Raw genomic sequence first — 22219 nt, forward strand, 5'->3', positions numbered from 1 at the left:
TGACGTGTTTAACTGACGAGTAGCCTGGCCATGGGAGCCTGGCCCGTTACTCCATTTCCCTGACCCGAAAGACATGAAAATGAATGACACGGCCCCCGACCACCCAGCACGTCATAATATGTGTAACAGCCAATCACATGTCAGAGACCAGGCTCTGTGGCTTGACAAGCAGCTGTTTCACCCAATCACCGTTTTACAAGAGGCGACAGCGCCCGCCTCTGCTCCGCGTGCAACTAATCAGGACGGAGCAGGCATTACTAATTCATTACATTGCAAAGGGGAGTGACGCAGTTATTATAGAACTATAGCCTACTCCATGCTTTTTATATGACCTGAAATAACATTCTTTTCCCTCGCTGTGGACATCAGATTCCTTATCATCATTAACAAAAATAGTTGTTTTTCTTCTGCTCTTAGTCCAGCCTGTATGTGGAATCTCTGTGCTCCTTGAATTTGGATGCCGACCGGTTGGAGGTGTAGACCCCGAGGACTAGATGCGATAGCCAGTACGAGATATGCCGCAGCCGAAATCACGAAAAATCGCCATCCTCGGGTACAGATCCGTAGGTGAGTCCCGCTCAAACGACGCGCACAGGAATGACACTACCCGGTACGACGCGGGGGCTATATTTCAGCGGCCTCCGGGTCATTTTAAGCCCATTATGAGAGCGGTTTACGCCCGCTTTAATAGACTTAAATTGTAGGGAGTAGGATATCTGTCACGCAACATGAGCGCCACCAGGTGAGACGTGGCCCTGTTTGGTTTCTGGCCTACCTGTTTGTAAAGGATATTTGTATACCTGCATCATGCCAGGCCTTACTAGGACACGCTATACTGCTCCATCATCAGGCATGGCCCATGGGTGAACCAACCCCCCCCCCCATAGGAAATCACACCCCTGGCATGTTCAGCCACAATGAACACCGCATTTGACGCATGTATGCAGCAGTTACACGCTATTTGATCGTTTCTGGAGGAAAGGACGCAAAATTAGCATGCGATGAATGCATAATGTGTTCAGGATGCCAAGATGGCATGCGGTGATAACATGCGAGGCCCGCCCGGCCAGCATACCAGCACTAAAATCACTATAGGCTAATGTTCACATGGGACCTGCGTTTTCTGTTTTTTTAATCTCCAGTGGTATTCCTAGGATTTTGTACATGTTAGGCTATAGGCCAGTGATTCTCAACATTTTTCACACCAAAGACCCATAATTTAGCCCACACTATAGCCATGGATGGACATTGGACCCCCATTCGATGTGATTTTGTCTGTCAGACCCAAACCTGAGAATATTTTGTATTGTTTATTTTGTCCAGATTTCCATGACTAGAGAGATAACAGATGATACAAAAAAATCATTATTCTAATTCTAGCCTAGATTCTGTAATTCCTGTAAATTACATCATGCTAAAGTTTAACCATTTCTGAATTTACTGGGGGACCCCTGGTGTTCCCCAGACCCCCACATTAAGAACCATTGGTGTAGGCTACATTAGTACTACTAAGTAATAGGTACTATAGGATTTCTATCATTCTTTTTCATAATGAAGATTGTTGACAGTTGCTGTTAGACCATCATCCCATAGGTTTGTATCACCTGGATGCTGAATAGGCCTATATGAACCTATGATGTGTTGTGAAGGACGAAGACTGAGACCCCCCCCCCACACACACACACACACACACCTGAAACTCGTTATTCAACTTTTACAGCATTTGACAATTCAGTTCCACATTTGCAATGATCTTCCATACAGCCAAGAGCCTATAATAATCATTATGTATTTTGCAGGAAAGTCCTCCTTGACGATTCAATTTGTGGAAGGCCAGTTTGTTGACTCCTATGACCCAACGATAGAAAACAGTAAGTGGGGATTTGATTTTCCAAACTATACAAATCTCTTCAGATGGAAAGTTGTAATGTTAGGTATAAAACTGTAATAATCTGTTGACAGTTTACTTGCTCAACATGTCTAGCCCACTGTGTTTTATCTGTTATTCACGTGTAATAACATGTTTATACCCACCAAAGCGCTTTACATATCAGGGTGTGTGTGTGTGTGTGTGTGTGTGTGTGTGTGTGTGTCAAGGGAGAACCGAACTCATCCACCATCGATGTATAGCATCTACCTGGGTGATGCACGGCATGCAGGCAGTTTCCGCCAAAACGCTCACCACATATCAGCTATCACCAAGTTGAGGACTGAATGTGCCAATTAGATACCAAGGGACGATTAGGTGACCATGATGGAAGCAAGGCCTGTGTGGGACTTTAGCCAGAGCACCGGGGGTCACACCCCTACTCTTGCGAAGAGTGTAGATGATCTTTAATGACCACAGAGAGTCAGGACCTCGGTTTAACGTCTCATCTGAAGGATGGGGCTCACTCACAGGACAGAGTCCCTGACCTGTCTCGCCCATTGGGGAGATTATTTATGAGACCAGAGGAAAGAGCACCTCCTACTGGTCCTCCAACACCACTTCTATCACCACGGTCTCTCATCCAAGGACTTGGTTAGCTTCCCCAGGAGGCCAGCAATTGAACGCAGAGGCAGTGTTGCCAACTTGGCGATTTTGTTGCTATATTTAGCTACTTTTCATTCCCCCCCGGCGACTTTATTTCTCAAAAGCGACTAGTGACAAATCTGGCAGCTTTTTCTGACCATGGGAAGCAACATGAATGTGCTGAATCCAGTGCATTTGCCAATAAATTAGTGCGGCTGCTGCTTTTCTCTCTCCCTGTCAGTGCTGCACACAGATACAAACATAGCACATAGGGGTTTGCTTGATATGTATAACGGCGTATGCTGAATCTAGCCCGGGTGGGCGGAGTCAGTACTCACTATCACAGCTATGCCGCAGCATGTATAATTTGTTATGCAAATTAGTGTTTGACATCATCGAGCAACTTTCTGGGCAGCCAATAGTTACTTTCCTTGGAAAAGACAAAAGAGAGCAGTTGGCAGCACTGTGCAGGAGCCACGGTGCCGGCTTTTAGCTATTTTTAACACTTATATACCGGTAGTCTCATAAACCATGCATATCCATCCTCTAATACTTTTCTGCCACTGGGCAGCTCCACTGGAGCGGTTAGGGGTTGGCTGCCTTGCTTGCGTTTAGTAGTTTAGGTCGTTTTTTGCAGTTGGAGCGAACATTTTTCATCAACCTACACCCATACGGTATACTCCCGCCCACTCCAGGGATTTGTGTCTAAACTTCCCTAACCTGCTCGCTCACATTCCTCACCGTATACTTTTCATGTATGTCTGTATCTATAAATAATCTCTGGATGGGTCACATAAAGTGACGTGTCAGCGTTCCGGGCGAGATGCTGCAGGCGAAGCGATGCCTCAGTCTCGCTGTAGATAATATGACCCATCCAGGCAGATATTGACATTCCTGTGTTGAATGAACTCGGTGACACTTGCTTATATCTCGTATGTCTTCTTGAGGAAGATCTGCAAGACTGAAACAGGGAAACGGGTGGCGAGGAGACAATCGGCCTCATTCAAGGCCTCATGACTATTTCTTTTCTTTCATTAATTTTCTTGTCAGCATTGTCATTCCATTCCATCTATAAGAATGTTTAAAGGTTGTGTTTTATGCTATGGGTCATTCAGACAAGGATATGAATTCTGTTGCAAAAAAAAACCCTCAAATCCCTATATGCTCTGCCTCTCCCCTCATTAACCGCTGTTTTGAAGGGACGGACCTCTGAAAAGATGATCTGTTATGATAGATCCATCTTTGGTGCAGTTGATTGTTTTCTGGACATTTTTCCATTCTATACAGCTATGCTACAGACAACAAGGTTTGGTCTTCTGCTTTCAGGGGCAGTGCTGTAAGCGGGAAAATGACATGAGTGTTACTTTGTGATGTCACAAAGTTACAGAAGTCAAAACGACTCATTTGGAGGCATTTCTCCTCACTTGGCTGGTGTGGATTCATGTGTTTTGAGACGTCCATGATGTTTACACAGCACGCCCAAGTCCTTTATAATCAAAGAGACGAGGGAAATCATGTTTGACATGAAATGGGACCTTGACTTTAGATGTGCTAGTCGTGGATCTCTGATGTGTCTTCTCTCTTACCTTGCAGCGTTCACTAAAATGATCACAATAAACGGACAAGAGTACCATCTCCAGCTGGTCGACACAGCAGGACAGGTATGACTCAATGCTCCATTTCTGTTAAGTGCATAACATTCGTCCTATGACTCACGTTAGAGCTAATGACATTAAAGCCCTTAAAGATGAGCCTGTTGTGTTCGTCTCGTGCTACGTCTGTTGAGCAGGCCTTAATGCCAACACGATTCTTTACTTTACGAAGATGAATTTGACTGCTTACTAATTTCCACACACTCTCTCCCCTTCTCCAGGATGAGTACTCTATCTTCCCACAGACTTACTCCATAGATATCAATGGTTACATTCTGGTCTACTCAGTCACATCAAATAAAAGGTACAATTTCTTTTATATAGCAAATTAATAACGCTTCAGTTCTCCTATATAATGATTGGACTGCATGAAATTCCTGAATGCTGACAAGATGCCTTCCTCTTGTTTGTTTTTTTCAGTTTTGAAGTTGTACAAGTTATCCATGAGAAATTGCTGGATATGGTGGGGAAAGTTCAGTGAGTACTGCCTGTTGTTCCCGTTTTGCTGTTCAGGGGCATGTGAAGGTACACTATGATACATAACCACAACGTGCCTTTCATGTCCCTTCCAACGCAGAGTACCAATTATGCTGGTCGGAAACAAGAACGACCTACATATGGAGCGGTATGTTGCAACACACTCACACTGTACATGATACGCTAACATAAACAAAGCGCGTTTGGGGTCACGAAGCGGGGCGCTCGCAGGATGTGGCCAACTCGCTGGAAATGCTAATGCAGAAGGTGAGGAGTGCTGTAATGGGGTCCTCTGTGTGGGAAGCACAGGAAAACCTGGAAGGAAAATATCAACAGAATATGCATAGAATTAAGGTAATTAATAGAGGAGCCAAAACACTCCCGCCTCTTCACAAGCCTCTTTGCAAAAAGGTACAAAGCCTGAAAGAGAATATTGAGCCAACATGTTACGGCTTCCTAGTAGCATCTCGCTTCATTATGTTCTTTTGAATATTCCGAGCCATCTAACCAATAACGGCTTTTTGAACTTTTGGAAAAGAGACAGGACTATTTTTGGGGGATTCCCTTTTCACAATCTTTCTATGTATATGCTGTGGATACCCCCCCCCCCCCCCAATATTTGTTGTTTCCTCTCCTTATTAGAGATCACCAATTCTTCATCATTTCTTATTTTACAGTCTGTTGAATTTAGCAGAAATGTCAAACTCAACACGACTGACATCATGACATGCAAATAAAAACACAGAATAGATGCTCATTATTTGGTCCACAGATATAGATGATGGGGGGGGGGAGTTTTTAGCAAGCTAGCATGTCTTCACCTCTGTGTGTCTGTGTATCCCTCCCTGTAAGTACACATTACCAAGTCAATGGCTTCCTTTATAAGAATTGAATTCTTTAAATTGAACTCTGTGGTTTAGTCGAAATCAACACTGCAGCACTACTCTGAAATATTTATGCACATTTTTAGCATGACTGAGTGGCCCGGCGTGCCTGTTTTTCAGAGTAATCAGTTGTGAAGAGGGAAAAGCGTTAGCTGAATCCTGGAATGCTGCCTTCATGGAGTCCTCTGCTAAAGAGAACCAGGTAAGAGCCCTATCTATGTATCTATCTATCTATCTATCTATCTATCTATCTATCTATCTATCTATCTATCTATCTATCTATCTATGTATCTATCTATCTATCTATCTATCTATCTATCTATCTATCTATCTATCTATCTATCTATCTATCTATCTATCTATCTATCTATCTATCTATCTATCTATGTATATATCTATCTATCTATCTATCTATCTATCTATCTATATATCTATCTATCTATCTATCTATCTATCTATCTATCTATCTATCTATCTATCTATCTATCTATCTATCTATGTATATATCTATATATCTACTGTATATATCTATCTACATACTTTAAAGCGCCAATATGTACCGTTTTCCTTTTTAAATCATTTTGATGGTACACTGACTTCCAATATGGAGAATAGGCCCTCTGTTACCAGTTTCATACAATGACCAGGGTTGGACCAGGGTTACTTGACCCATGTTCAAACAGTCTTTTGTCAATTCACAATAAGTCAGTCAACACGGGTTAATCCCTGGTCATGACAATTCACATTGGACCCGGGTCACAACCCGGGAGAGATGCATAAATTACCATAGGGCTAGGCTATAACAAATAACGAGAGTACAAGCAGAAAAAAAAAATCTGAACATACAAGCAGGAAAGTAATGGCTCATTTATACTCCATTTTCATACGTGAATAGATGCATCCGTTTCAAACGGTGTAATCGTCACTGCCCACATACTTCCATGCGTCTTTCACGTTGGTATCATGTTAAGCAATACATTCACAGTAGAGAGTCAAATGCATGAGTGTGTGTGTGGTTTTGCTCCCTTTCATGCGTACCCGTAAGCTTTCAGATGACGGACAGAAAACGCACGAATTGAACGCAGAGTACGGACAGAAGGCTCTGTCCCTCTCCGTCTTTAACGTAGAGTATAATTGGGCCTTAAGTCAGCAGCTGCAACTGCCACTTGTGGCAGCAGAGGCCGCTGTTGCTGCTGCTCAGCACTAAGTTACATGTTGGCGTTTTAAATGCAAGTTGAGATTACCATTTGAGTGACTGAACATGAATGACTGTATAATATGAATGCATGTATGTAAGCAATCCAGTCTCCATGTTGTGTCTAGAGACAGCGTAGCCTCTCTGGGCGTACTGTATGTTTGTCATGTTGTGTCTAGAGATAGCGTAGCCTCACTGGGTGTACTGTATGTTTGTCATGTTGTGTCTAGAGATAGCGTAGCCTCTCTGGGCGTACTGTATGTTTGTCATGTTGTGTCTAGAGATAGCCTAGCCTCACTGGGTGTAGTGTATGTTTGTCATGTTGTGTCTAGAGATAGCGTAGCCTCACTGGGTGTACTGTATGTTTGTCATGTTGTGTCTAGAGATAGCGTAGCCTCACTGGGTGTACTGTATGTTTGTCATGTTGTGTCTAGAGATAGCGTAGCCTCACTGGGTGTACTGTATGTTTGTCATGTTGTGTCTAGAGATAGCGTAGCCTCACTGGGTGTACTGTATGTTTGTCATGTTGTGTCTAGAGATAGCGTAGCCTCACTGGGTGTACTGTATGTTTGTCATGTTGTGTCTAGAGACAGCGTAGCCTCACTGGGTGTACTGTATGTTTGTCATGTTGTGTCTAGAGATAGCGTAGCCTCACTGGGTGTACTGTATGTTTGTCATGTTGTGTCTAGAGATAGCGTAGCCTCACTGGGTGTACTGTATGTTTGTCATGTTGTGTCTAGAGATAACGTAGCCTCACTGGGTGTACTGTATGTTTGTCATGTTGTGTCTAGAGATAGCGTAGCCTCACTGGGTGTACTGTATGTTTGTCATGTTGTGTCTAGAGATAGCGTAGCCTCACTCAGTGTACTGTATGTTTGTTATGTTGTGTCTAGAGATAGCGTAGCCTCACTGGGTGTACTGTATGTTTGTCATGTTGTGTCTAGAGATAGCGTAGCCTCGCTGGGTGTACTGTATGTTTGTCATGTTGTGTCTAGAGATAGCGTAGCCTCACTCAGTGTACTGTATGTTTGTTATGTTGTGTCTAGAGATAGCGTAGCCTCGCTGGGTGTACTGCATGTTTGTGCGTATCTCCTGAGACATTGAGCCCCCTCACAGCATCTTGTGTGTGGTTGGTTGCCCCCCCCCCCCCCGCAGACGGCCGTGGAGGTGTTCCGCAGGATGATCCTGGAGGCAGAGAAGATCGACGGTGGCGTGCAGCCAGGAAAAACGTCCTGCTGCATGATGTAGAGCCGCCCAATCAACACACAGGACACTGCACTGGGATATCCCGTTACTTGAAGGCTAGCTGCCAGTTCTCCTCCACCTCAGCTGACTCCACCCCCCAGGGTCCTAAATATCCAATACTGTCTATTTACGGCTCTGATTCCACTGTTATTTATCAGTATTTCCTATTCTCTTTTGTTTTTCTCTGTTGGTTTGATAAAAAGAAAAGGATGAGTGGTGATTCCCTGTATGATATTAGCCACAACCCTTCCGCCATCTCTGTGACTGATGCAAAACACAGAAATTAATTTGGGTGTATCAGAAAAAATGTTTTATCGTGCTAGGTAATGATGACTACAGCGTCTAAAGCCAGAGATATTAGCGGCTGTATGCATTTTAGCTTCTCATTATTATGCAGTTCCCATATAGGCTATGACCCCCTCTCTCTCGATAGCGATAAGAGAAATGTCATTATCGACCATGCATATGCTTGGAAAATGGCTAGGTAAACACAGACGTTTCTTCTGATACATCGCCAGCTGTTTGGCCCCTCAAATATACAGCTCTTTTTCTACTTCATCTCCGCGCAATACCCACTCCTCTGTCCCTCCGTTTGTTTTCATAGCAGTTTCTGTCAGCCAAAAATCTGCATCCATTTTCTAATGTTGAAAATGTTGTACAAATGTTTTTGATTGTAATCATTAAAGCAAAAAGTGGTTATGTAATGCAGGCTGGAGTGTGTGTTATTCCTCCCACTGTAATTGGCTGACGATCATTAGGAACACGCAGATTGTTTTTTAAACTTTTTTTTTTTTTAATCCAGGGAAACGCAGAGCGAATATTAAAATGTGTTGCACATGTTATCATCACAGCACTTGATGTCAATGTAGGCGTTCATCCGCAGCATCTGGCAGTCTGACAGAGCCATGCATTTCTGGTATTGGGCATCTAAGAGGGGAAAAGAAGGAAATGGGTTGGCTTCAAAACCCTGGTATCTTCAATCTGCAAGTGACCAATCGCTGTGGTAGTGCCTGTCTATTTTTTATTATTATTGTTATTATTATTTTACATTTTTACATGATTAATCATTCAGTTGACTTTCCATATTAGCTGTCCTGATAGTGTTTGATCTGATATTCAGGATTTCAGGGAAAATTTCTCACTCATAAGATACAATGTAGCTATATCTTGGTTTCATTACATTATGGAGGTATCCATGCAAAATAGTAGAATGTTTACTTAAAGGAACAGTTCACCCAAAAGTGAAAATTCAGTCATCATCTACTCTTCACTGTCTGTAGCCGTGACCTGAAACTCCCATTTTCACTTTCAGCTCACGGCTACAGTGAAGGTTTCAGCTAAAAACAGGGTGTAAATGACATCTCATCAAGTCAACTTGACATCTCAGGGCTTCTGGATACTTGGATTATGCCAGATGAGCAGTATGGAGGCTTTTTTTGTTTGTTTGTTTTGCATTTGAAAGTTGGTCACCATTCACTTCAATTGTTTCAGAGAAGGTTGCAACTGTTTTCCTGGAAACCCGACCTTCCACCAGCATTGGCACGGCATTTTGATTTTTGGATGAACTGTTCTTTTAAGTTTTTTCTTTAATGCCACTATGATACACAGCCAAGATAGTGTTTATACTGGGCTCAATTCACTCAATCTAAAATACAAACCTAACCTGGAGTTCAATATTAAGATTTTTTTGATCTATTCTGACTTCAACAGAGTATGTTGTAAAACTCACATGGTTCTCTGAGGAACTTGGCAGCAGCACACCCATCCGTCTCTGGGTTGCAAGTCTCTACACTTAACTCACAGTCTCCTCCAGCCCTTTTGGAGACGCAGCGGTGACAGTCCAAGGCTTCACCTAAAAACAACAATATATAGGACAATCATTCCAGTCAATGTTGGGACCCAATTTAAAACACGATTAAACACGATTTCAGACGGACAAGCCCGCACACAATTTGGTCTCAAATGGGCCAGACAAAGAAAATCGATGTATAATAACCTATAAATAACAACACCTCCAAATTGTCCTGTCTTTTAGTGTAAAGATTAGGCCTACAGGTACATTTTAAGAACACGGGTTTACAGGGTTATCTCAGCTACCATCGACCTATATCATATCAAATCTACTGTCTGCATTGCAATTGACTGCAACTGTGAAATTCTTTTCTATATTCAAGGGTAATGAAAATAGTTTACCATTTAGTGATGAATACAGAAAATATGAATAGGCTACTACTTCATATTGTAACTTGCTCCTTGAACCTGGTAACTCACAAGTGCATCAATATTAGGTGTGAAATCTCAAGCCCGAAAAATTGGAATGGACTTCTCAGTGCAATTTTCACACTTTGCAAAGTCATCCTGTGGGCCGGATTGGACCCTTTGGAGGGGCTGATTCTGGCCACCGGTCCGTATATGTTTGACACCCCTGGCATAATTCTAAATTATTTTAGTGTTTACAAACATCTTTATGGTTTGTTTTACCCTTGGTGTTGAATGGGTGGGTGTAACCACAATACACAATACAATGCTCGCCATAAATCTTAAACAATCACAGGAAGCCACTTTTCTGTGACTGACAACTGTCATGGGACTTCTACTGCAGTAACCCCCACCCATCTGTAACCCCCACCCGTCTGTAACTCCCACCCAGAGAATGTATATGGCTCTTTTGATCATAGTTTCACTGTTATCTCTCTACATACAATAAACAATACAGATAGTCATGGGATTCTGGACAAAATCAAATCTAACAATAAAAAAACTTCTCAGATTTGGGTCAGAGAGACACAATTTCATCAAACGGAGGTCTGTGGGCTTATTGTTGACTAAATGATGGTCTGTGACATGAACAAGATGACTAAAGCAGAGAGCAGAGCTCCTGCACAGCAGCCCAGGGGTTAACAGCAGCCCATGGGTTAACAGCAGCCATGGGGTTAACGGCTACTGTTTATTCACTGGAGAATCAGTGACAGACTCACCAGTTGTAAACACAAGGGCCACAGCCAATGCCAACAGCAAGAACTTCATGGTTCTGTTCAGTGTTGCAACCTAGCATGAGAGAAAAAGCAGCGATTTGGCAATATGTGCGAGTATTATCACCATTCCAGACTTTGTGGTATGTCAAGTGTGGCGTTTTGCAGTGAGATATGCAACTGTAAAAGCAATTTCATTGTGAGTACCTCACAGAGCTGATTTGAAATTCAGAGTCTGAGACATGGAAATTTTAAGCAAAAACAACTGTTCATTAGCATGCACAAGCATGCGCGCACGCGCGCACACACACACACACACACACACACACACACACACACACACACACACACACACACACACACACACACACACACACACACACACACACACACACACACACACACACACACACACAATAGCAGATAAAATGGAAAGTAGTTCAAGTTCCAGCTATTAATGAAATTGGATTATCAGGAAAACAATATTTAATTTCAAACAGCACTGAAATGCTATAAAACAGGTTTTCAAAGTGGGAGGCGGGCCTCCCCAAGTAGTTTCAGGGGAGGCTCAGTGAATGGTGATATCTCATAGAATAGCCTAAATGTTTGTGATTTGGCAAAGAGATAGTTCAGAAATACAGTCGTTTTGGGGAATTTGACTGTTTTTTTCCAGAGTCAGAAACTAATAAATGCCTTCAGACAGACCTTTTTGTGTATTTGGTGTAGTCTGAAGTATGTCAAATAGTAATATCATGCTATCTTCGCTCAATTGTTGAGTGTCTATATTGGAGCAAATAACGTGATCATCATAGGAATTGAGTGGGGGGGGGGGGCTCCTTTTCGCAAGCTTTGTTTGGGGGAGGCTCACAGTCTCAGACTTTGAAAACCCCCTGCTATAAAACAAACAAATAAAAGAAGAAGACAACCCAAATGACAATAAGAAAGGAGCACAATAAAATGTGACCAACATTACCAAAGAGAAGCAATGTTTCACGTGCACCTACCTCCTTTCAGCTTCCCTGTTGATAAATGGGATGAAATCACGGACTTTCTCCCTTTTTATACCTGTTCATTATACATGGCCATGTCATAAAGCAGTGTAGGTCCTGTCATAAAGCAGTGTATCTGCGCTGTATGCTTAGCATCTCACTCCCCATGAGTACACTGTGTTCAGAGGTAGCAGTTTCCCAACACACAACTTCCTGCATTATGCAAACAGGTGTCCACCCTTCGTCCACTCCCCTCTATAATTGATGTCTATTGTAATATTATGCTCTTGTCACACACTCAAATAAAGATGTGAATGAGACAGATCTGCACCTTAGTCTGTGAAGGAGAGCAGTCAAAGGTCTGTTTGCTTTCGTTGGATTATATCTGCACCATATGAGGGCCAACACCTTTGGGTCAGTAACCGAGCTGTGGCACTAGACTGGAATATGCTCTCATATCAGTCACTGCATACACCAGTGCTCAAACTTTTTCAAATCAAGGACCCGTAAACTGACACAAATCAGACCACGGACCCCCATTTGATAAGATTTTGTTCCAGGGTCTCTTCCATCTGATAAGATTTGTTGCTTTATGTTTTATTACAGAAAGTGTATGAAACCCAATAACATAATAGCCATGTCATTGTGTTACTTATGGATGGTATTATAGTAAAAAATTAATTATTCCCCTTTTTGCTGGGGACCGCCTGGAACCCCCTCAAGGACCCTTGGGGGTCCTTTGAGAACCACTGGTATGTAAAGGTAAAGGTAAAGTCCCAACGATTGTCACACACCTGAGTGTGCAAAATGTGTTCTCCGCATTTGGGGACCTAAGCCCCCAATTCCAACCCTTTGATGCTGAGTGCCAAGGAGGGAGGCAATGGGTCCCATTTTTATAGTTTTTGGTATGACTCAGCCGGGGATCGTACTCACAACCTCCCAGTCTGAGGGCAGACACTCAAACCACAAGGCCACTGAGCTGGTCTGTAGCTGGTGTAAAGCCTCACGTCTAAATTGACTACTTGAAGTAAGTAGCACTAACTAACTAAACAAAGCATTGCTGTAAGGGCTCTTTATTGCTGCGTGAAGGAGAGGAGGAGGTGGAGCTGGAATGATACCTGAAGAACGTGTCCTGCAGCCTGCTCCACCTGGCTGTCTGGCCTGCTGGTTGCCTTTGATGTTGCAGTGAATTCTTGCTGATAGCATTTGATGGGCCACTTACCCAAATTGTTTGAAGTTGCTCTCAAGAAGGAAGTCTTGGCTGCTCTGCTTGCCCTGTTGCCACCACATAAGCAGTTGATGAATACATAGGCTACATGGCCCTCAAATGATAAAAAAAAAATAAGGAAAAATGTTGGTTTATTTCAGATATTTTAGGCAAAACTCTTGCCTAAAATATCACACGCACTTTGGTTGATGTGGTTCACGGAAGGGAGCCTTGTTGTGGGCGGACTTGGCTGTCCGACTCTTGTTTTGGCAAATGAACTGAAATAAATCAACAACTTTACTTTTTTCTTCGATTGTATCGGTAACCAGACCACTGAGTGATAACATTCAAATCGGGTGTCTATATTTTCCCAGTTAGTTGCGCGAACCCATACCAAGAGCCATGTATTGTTTCCACAGGGTCATTCATGACCTTTGACCTCCCTCTCTCTGGGCTGCGTTTGTTTTTTCCCCTTGCCTCCCCCCTTGTCTGGACACCTCCCAAATATTACTCTGCACCCTCTACCCAACACCACTCTCAAACCCCAATCAAAGCAGAATCTCTCCCAGTCCATTGTGTGCCCCTCCTGAGCCAAACTCCAATATCAGCAGTGCCACATGTAAGGGAAACTGTCCATGTGGCAGAACCTCTAAACCCTCCATTGTTACGCCTTTGTCGCCTCAGCCTCGCGATACCACCACACTCTCTATTGACCACATATATCTGGGTGTCCGAATTTTCCCACTCTTATACAGTGGGACTAGTTTGGACTACACACATTGGAAAATGTCGCAGTACTCAGGAAAGGTGAGTACCACAACAAGGCAGCCCTATAGGCCTACAGCGAAGCCTTCCCAAACTGATGCAGGTGTACCTCAAACAAAAGATCTCACACAATGACAAGTGTAGGTTTACAGCTACTGTTCATAGTACAGTACTTCATTGCATTATTTTTGAAGCATGTGATACACTGTAAACATGTAATAACTCTAATTTATAATGCTATATAATCTGGCTATCCGCAGCCTTCTGTCAGTCACAAAGATTTGTGTCCCACTTTCCTTGAAAGGTACAAAGTAGTGTCAAATAAAAGCAAGTGACAAAGGCGTGTTAGAAGAGACAAAATGGGGGAAACTGATACGATCTTCATTGTTGTGGCAAAAACAGATCGTGTTCTACGAGGGGAAATGTTTCACGGGGAGGAAACTGGAGATCTGCGGCGACTGCGACAACTTCCAGGACCGCGGCTTCATGAACAGGGTGAACTCCATCCGGGTGGAGAGCGGAGCCTTCGTCTGCTTCGACCACCCCGACTTCAAGGGCCAGCAGTACATGCTGGAGCACGGGGAGTACCCCGAGTACCAGCGCTGGAATGCCCATAATGATCACATGGGCTCCTGCAGGCCCATCAGGATGGTAAGGGTGTGTGTGTGTGTGTGAGCCCTGAGACCAGTGTCGGGCAAGTTACTGAAAATGTGTAATTAGTTGTAGTTATTACTTCTCTCAAAAAAACATTTACAAATTACTGCATAATAAAAGTAGTTACCAGGGAAAGTAAGTTTTCCATTACTTTATTTTTGTTATCTTCAATTCTCTTATTAATGCAAACATATAATTCTAGTGTCGCTGTGGCACAGTGTGGTACAAGGCAAATGTCAAATTTGATCTATCATTGTACCCATTATCACTATGATGAAAAGTAAGTAGTAGAACAATAAAACACAACAGATATGCAGTGGTAAGTTGCTGAAAGTTAGTAATGGTAGTTACTTCTCTTTAAAAAAATTGTAGATTACTAGTTATCGCAACAAGTACTGGAATTACAGTAATTTGCACATATCTATTTTCAGTCAGAATCAGAATAAACGTAATTGCCATGTATTGTAAACACATATGGGTTTTCCTTGAAGTGCAGACACATTATTAGCAGTACTCAGTACAGACAGCACCAAGGCAACATGACTATACCTCTGGACAGTGCAAGACATAGTAAGGACATTGGACATGGACTCTGGCCTATACAGTAGCTATGGATTCTCTACACATACATTCAACCATCAGTATTCTATCGTGTGGTTGAGCAGCATGTGCCATACAATATGGGTCCTGTCACTCAAGGTAAGTCAAGCAAAAAGGCTATGGTCCTTCCCAGTGAGACTGAAGGTGATTGCTGTTGCTATGACCGTTATGACCGCTATGATCGGTTCGAAAATGATGATACCAGTACCAATACCAGTACCCTTAAAGTGATACCGTAGAGTACTTTCATTCGATACCTTTATTGTGGCATCTCAGCACGCTGAACTCACTTACACATACACCGCGCTCGACTACACCACCACAGACTGTCACATACACCGCGCTCGACTACACCACCACAGACTGTAGGGCTGTAGCTGCAGTAGTAGACCAATAACACGTGGCATTAAATCGAAGAACCATTGTGGTGGTTGGCCGCGAGCAAAACCATAAAAATAGTAATTTGGCCTTAGTTCTGTCTACAAAAGGGATCTGAGCTGAGCTATCATGGGGAAGTTTCGATACTGGAGAAGTTTCAATACTACTTGGTACTGGATTATTTCAGTCGATACCGGTATTGGTATCACCCAGCCAGCGGTATCGAGTACCAATACCCAGCCCTAGCTATGCCTCAGCGCGTGTCCTTCTCCTCCCTAACCCAGCATGGAGAGCACTACAGGATGGAGCTGTTCGAGGAGGCCAACTTCGGCGGCCAGTGTGTGGAGCTGTGTGACGACTGTCCCTTCCTGCAGGGGCGCGGGCTGACCAAGAACCAAGTCAACTCCATCAGAGTCTATGGAGACGGAGCGTACGTATCTGAGCAGCCACTTCCTCCGTCGGACCCATTGGGTTCTTAGTGTTTGTTTTAAGCAGCATGGAGGAGCACATAAATGACAGAAAGTTTGGACTCTTAACTTATTGTACTTCATCAATGTATTGCACCTGGCTGACCCTATCTGACTTGTCCCAAAATGGCAAATGGCGCCCCACCCACTTGGTGTTTCAAGTCGGTCAAAACAAACACTATTATTAGTAACACTTTACAATAAGGGCACACTAATTAACAGGTAGCTAATGCTTTATAAGCTTAATATATAATCCTTAACTAATCTGCTTAACAGTTTTAATAAGCATTAACTAACCTGCTTAACGTTAACAGCCTTGACCATAAGCTAGCTCTATTAACCTCAGTGACTGCCTCAACCCAACCACTAGTTAACATGAACACCATTAGTAAATACTACACACATTAATTAAGGGGTAATTAATGCCTATTAAGCATGAACTAACCCATGATTTATTTACCGTTATTTTAAAGTGTTACAGAATTATTTCTAAATACAATAAGAGCCCAGTCAGATCTGGAGTATATGTACGTGGATGTAGGCACTGTATGTGGAGAATGTACTGTTAATAGAAAGTAGGTCACATTGTTATAAAGCACAAACTCTTTCTTCTAACCCCCAACAACCTACAGACGATATTGCACAGTCTTGCATATTCATAAATCCGTTGTTCTCTCCTCCTGCCCTATCTCTGCCAAACAGCTGGGCCATGTACGAGGAGCCCAACTTCCGTGGGCGCATGTACATCGTGGAGAGGGGAAACTACTCCACCCACATGGAGTGGCAGTCTGAGAACCCCAACATCCAGTCCATCCGCAGGGTGGCCAACTACTTTTAAACCTGCATGTTGAACAGGATCTACACACCAGGCATGGAACCTCACACGGACTCCGTGGAACTGTAACATAATAAAAGATGGAGAAAATATTTTACAAAGCTTGTTGTTTTATCTTTGTACTGAATAATTTTAAGGCTGAAATAAAGTAGTGATGTTATACTATTTTCAATCTAATTTCTATTTTCTTGTTTTGCATTTAGGCTCAGTGAGTGTAAAACTCTGAACTTGCTCTACTACTATAGAGCTGCAGCGATTACCATATATTAAATTAATCGCCAACTGTTTTGATAATCAATTGAGTAATTTTTCAATGAAAAAAAAAGTCAAAATTCTCTGATTCCATCTTCTTAAGGGTTAGGGTTAAGTGTGAATATTTTCTGATTTCTTAACTCCTCTATGACAGCAAATTGAATATCTTTGGGTTGTGGACAAAACAAGATTTGACGACGTCAAATTGGGCTTTGAGAAACATTGACCATCATTTTTCACCATTTTCTCACATTTTAGAAACCAAACAACTAATCAATTAATCAAGAAAATAGTCGACAGATTAATCGACAAATTTAAAAAAAATTGTTCGCTGCAGCCCTATCTACTACATCCATTGTAGAAATGGCTAAAGGCTATGATTCAGGTTATTGCTTTCTGAATGCTATAACGACAGAACCTCTAAAGGTATCGTGCTTTTCCTCATACTAATGGATCCATTATCAAGGTACAAGATATATTCTTCTGGATACAATATGAGTCATATTTATCCAGGAGAGAAATTAAATTGTCACAGCAAACAGGGGACACGATAATCAACATGACAAAACACTATAATAAAAGCTAACAACCACATAAACATGTTGTACAATCACCCAACCTATTGACATATCAACAGACACAGTAATCACAATGAACGCTGTGCCCCTCCCCCAACCCAATGTTCACTGCATGCAAGGGAACATTTGGCACAGTCAGCAATAAACAATGGAAATGGTACATCCTCTCCACATGTACAGGACATGAATCAAGACAGAAAGAAAGACATTGCACAGATAGATAGGTGCACATGCCCCAGGGAGTGCTCGCTGCTACCACCTAGTGTCATATTTGACTCAAATCCACATCATGATGTTGACCTCAGGCTTTTCAGTGTGATCCGTATGGGGGACTTAGTGGCTACAGCACACACACACACACACACACACGCACACACACACGCGCACAGAGACACACGTGCACAGACACACACACGTGCACACACACACACACACACACACACACACACACACACACACACACACGCACACACACACACACACACACACACACACACACACACGTGTCAAGTTCTACATATATTTCTGGCTCACATACAGTAACTTTTCCACCAATCTACCACATGACAATATTAGATACTGATAATAGATAATGTGCAGCGTTTCATGCCTTAGCTTTATTATTATATTTTTTTTAATCAAGTTTTCTCCCCAATTGTGCTTGGCCAATTCCCCCTGTTGTCCTGGTCATTGCTCCAACCCCTCTGCCGATCTGGGGAGAGTTGTAAACTAACATCTCCTCCGATACATGTGCAGTGGCCAGCCGCTTCTTTTCACCTGACAGCGAGAAGTTTCACCGACAGGACGTAGCACGTAGGAGGGTCACACTAATCACCCGCCCCCAGTTCTCCTCCCCCCGGACAGGCGCCCTGACCTACCGAGATCATATGTTTGAATCAACTGTATCTCAAGGCATTACGGTTTCTCATACTGTGTGCAGAGATGTAATGGATGGTTAAAGCAGTGGTTATAATAATAATAATAATCCATGGCATTTCTATAGCGCTTTTCTAGAACTCAAAGTGGCTTAACACTATACACTAAGGGACGGCGTTAGTGACACAACAGAGAGACAAACATAAGACAGACACAGAAGGATGGATGTGGGCAAGGGGGTTAAGAGAAGGCAATGGAGAAGAGATAGGTCTTGAGGTAGGATTGGAAAACTGTGAGGGACTCTGATGTCTTGGGGGAGGGAGCTGATCTGGAGAAGGCTCCGTCCCCGAAATTGCGGAGGTTGGACTTGGGGGTGGAGAAAAGGTGGATCGGACTGAGCGCCCGGGAGGGTTGGCAGGGGAAGAGGAGGTTGGTGAGATATGGGGGGGCCAGTTCATGAAGGGTTTTGACGAGGAGTTTGTAGTTGAACCAGTAGGAGGCAGGAAGCCAGTGAAGTGCTTTTAAAACTGGGGTGTGGTGCCAAGATTTGGTGTGGGTAAGAAGTGGGGCAGCTCTCAAAGTTTTTCATGTCAATGACCCCTAAACTGACACAAATTAGACCACATAAGATTTTAGCTTTTAGGTGTTTTATTACAGAAAGTGTATGAAACCCATGACCAAAATAGTCATACATTCTATCATTGTGTTACTTATGGATGGAATTATGGTGATATTCCCTTTTTTGCTGGGGACTCCCTGGAACCCCCTCAAGCATCCGTCCCCGGACCCCACTTTGAAAACCACTGGGTTAAAGCACCTATATTCAGTTGGCCCACCTCTCTATTTGTGAAATAAATGCTCACCATTTCCAGCAAATATATATATATATATATATATATTTATATAAATTCATTGCATTATGCATGCCATATGTATGTATTATGTATAGTGTATGTATGTTATGTATTATGTATGCTATATGTATGCATTATAGAAAGTGGTGTCAGATTGGTGTGCATTTCAGTAAATATGGTTTTAAAAAAACAGATTATAAGATCATAGTTTACCCACTTTATTTGCCACTACATGACTTCCCCAGTGATTTGAGTTGTTTGGTGTTTTTTTGAGGATGCCACATGGTGCTTGTGAGTGTCAAACCAGCTTTAACGAGTGCTCATGTGCTTTCTCTTCCAACCGTCATGACAACACCACATCTATCTTTACACAGTTTCCATCCCAGCCCTCGATTGAATTACAAGGTCAATATAGGATAGCTTAATGAGGAAATACTTTGTCTTGAGTTACGCTCTACAGCACTAGTTTAAGAGCGATTACCTATACCTAACCTTATTGCCAGGCCATTTGCTGTATGGATTGGCTTGGTGTCACCAACTTGCCATTAGTCTAATGTCAAAGCCATGACAGAGAGAGTGACCTGGAATTAAGGCGTAATGGGATTTTAACATTGCCATGCCTGCCATTGCTGATTATCTGTGATGACAGACAGTATGCCTATATGAGGCATATTTTTCACAAAGGGCTTCATGTGCTAAACTCTTTTTCTGCATTGCTATGGAACAAACTATGTGCAATGAGACAAATGAATTAAACTAAAACATGTCAATTATGTTAGGGAACAATTTTCCTTCATTTAGTGGGCCCATATGTTATTGTGTCACACAATAACATACTGTAAACTATGTCTTTTTAAATGACTAAGAGATTTCAAAAGAGATTATAACTACCCAATTTGTCAGGAAAAAAGGCACGTTTGTATAAATGTATGAAAATAGTCCTCAAAGGAATTGTCTGGTTTGGGAGAAGTGGGTACGCTGAGCCTGTGGGTAAATTGGACTAGTTCTTATATTTTGGATAGAAAACAGAGAATTATTAATGCAAGACTAAATATAGTTGTAGATCAAATTAATGAGGCATTGTTCAACAAAAAGGCTACATTAAAGGGATCTTATAAGTGAAGATAATTTTCCACAGGCATAATGTTCCTGCTTTGCAACAAGAATAAAAATGCTTAAAATGTTGCATTTTGCACCATCAGAGTTTGGTTCTATTTTGGTGTGTTGATAGGCATAGGCTATGTGATATTTATTGTGTTTTTACCATTGTCTGGGGGTGAGGTGAATCATTAGCCTACTACTTTTTAAATTATTTTTTAATGTCAAATTGGGTCAGCTATTTTTAGCCCTGCCACTGCATAAAGGATTATTTCCATAGAAAAGAAAAAACAATCTAAATTTATCATGCTATTTGTGGGGGGGGGGGGGCATAAGAGATGTCCTAGCCTACTGCAACTAACACAGTCTTTGCAATATTTGTTCAAGTAGGCTCATGTCCAATTATTCACCTAAGTATATATATTATTAGGCATCTCGTGTGCTAGATTCGTAGGCTCGCCCACTGCGCTGCCTCGCCCGCCCTGCAGCTCGCCAGCTCAACCGCTGTGCAGGCTCACCTGCTCTTATGACATCACTGATGATGTCACAATGCCTATGACATCATCAGTGATATCACAATCCACAATTGCTCAAGTGACATAACTGATGACATCATTTCCAGTTAAGTGACATCTGGTGACACCACTTCCGGGACAGGGACAAAAATCGTAGAGCCCACATGCTCCCTTTTAGTTATGATGATGATGATATTATATATATATATATATATATATATATATATATATATATATATATATATATATATATATATATATATATATATATATCCTGGTGTATTATAGATTTAGCTTAATTACTATTGATTGATATTATCAACCAATATTAATTAGCCTAATTATAAACCAAAATACCAACCTCTGCCTGCTCTTCCTCCGCGGGAAAGTAGTCCTTTCGCTGTAGGCTATAACCATTGATGAACATGAACAACACATTATTTCACAAACACACCAGTGGCTAAACACACGTACTGCCATACACGAAGAGGGAAACGGCAAGTAGCATTTAAAGACTGGGATAAATTAGAGGCGAAAGGTAGACTATAAAATACCAACTCTGACCACAGAAAGTGCAAGTGTTATCAGCTGGAACTGGGACAATAATAAAGGTGTAAACACACATCTTACTCTAAACACCACCTATGTCGTCTCTATTACGAACATTTATATTACCGTCGTGTGTGATTATAGGCAATTCGGGGCTGAAATAAGGCATTTCATAGCTGGATCCCCAGTGTCGTGTTAAGGTCACTCGCTGGCTGCCTGAATTCCCCTCTTTGTGTTTACACATCCGGGTTTCCCTGTTTGCAGCCCATTCCCCATTTAGAAGCCATTTTGGACACAGATCAGTAACATGCATGTAAACCCCGACCGACCTCCCGACGCAGCGGTGCTACTATTCAAGTGAATAACCTTAAAAAAGAGACCTAAGCTTTCGTCTCGGATGGTGGAATAGACTCCCATTCGGTTTTTGGATTCGGTTCCGATGCGAAATGCTGCACCTATTAACGGACTACCGCCTCGTAGCCAATTAATCGCCCCTATCTTTTCTTGCAACATTGTTGCAGCGTCGCGGCTATTGACACGCGTTGTGGTGGTGGTGAGAGGCCTGTGGTCGTTTTGATCCTGTGGACTGATGTTTTGGACAAGCTGAGTTTTCATGTTCGCGACGGAAAAAGGGGGAAATCTCTGCCTTGTATTTCAAACGGAAC

General features: G+C 42.4%; 3 protein-coding genes across 3 annotated transcripts; 2 read left to right on the forward strand and 1 right to left on the reverse strand.

Annotated features, from left to right (window-relative positions):
* Window positions 1-301: 301 nt before the first annotated feature.
* Window positions 302-8614, forward strand: rheb (Ras homolog, mTORC1 binding). The gene is made up of 8 exons (XM_083659286.1): window positions 302-567; window positions 1800-1871; window positions 4106-4173; window positions 4386-4468; window positions 4585-4641; window positions 4742-4789; window positions 5646-5727; window positions 7876-8614. The coding sequence occupies exons 1-8, from the start codon at window positions 516-518 to the stop codon at window positions 7966-7968; spliced, it is 555 nt and encodes a 184-aa protein (XP_083515412.1). The 5' UTR covers window positions 302-515; the 3' UTR covers window positions 7969-8614.
* A 149-nt stretch (window positions 8615-8763) lies between these two features.
* Window positions 8764-12055, reverse strand: ly97.3 (lymphocyte antigen 97, tandem duplicate 3). Its single transcript, XM_083658923.1, has 4 exons — window positions 11942-12055; window positions 10944-11013; window positions 9695-9817; window positions 8764-8892 (listed from the first exon to the last, which is right to left on the reverse strand). Exons 2-4 carry the CDS (start codon window positions 10990-10992, stop codon window positions 8786-8788), a joined length of 279 nt encoding a protein of 92 aa, XP_083515049.1. The 5' UTR covers window positions 10993-11013; window positions 11942-12055; the 3' UTR covers window positions 8764-8785.
* Window positions 12056-13919: 1864 nt separating this feature from the next.
* On the forward strand, window positions 13920-16835 carry LOC310796656 (gamma-crystallin N-A-like; the record flags this gene model as incomplete). Its single annotated transcript, XM_083658888.1, has 4 exons — window positions 13920-13940; window positions 14301-14549; window positions 15815-15960; window positions 16700-16835. The coding sequence occupies 4 exons, from the start codon at window positions 13920-13922 to the stop codon at window positions 16833-16835; spliced, it is 552 nt and encodes a 183-aa protein (XP_083515014.1).
* Between the last annotated feature and the right edge of the window lie 5384 nt (window positions 16836-22219).

This window comes from Poromitra crassiceps (assembly GCF_964638095.1).
Source record: "Poromitra crassiceps genome assembly, chromosome: 23".
Taxonomy (NCBI): Eukaryota; Metazoa; Chordata; class Actinopteri; order Beryciformes; family Melamphaidae; genus Poromitra; species Poromitra crassiceps.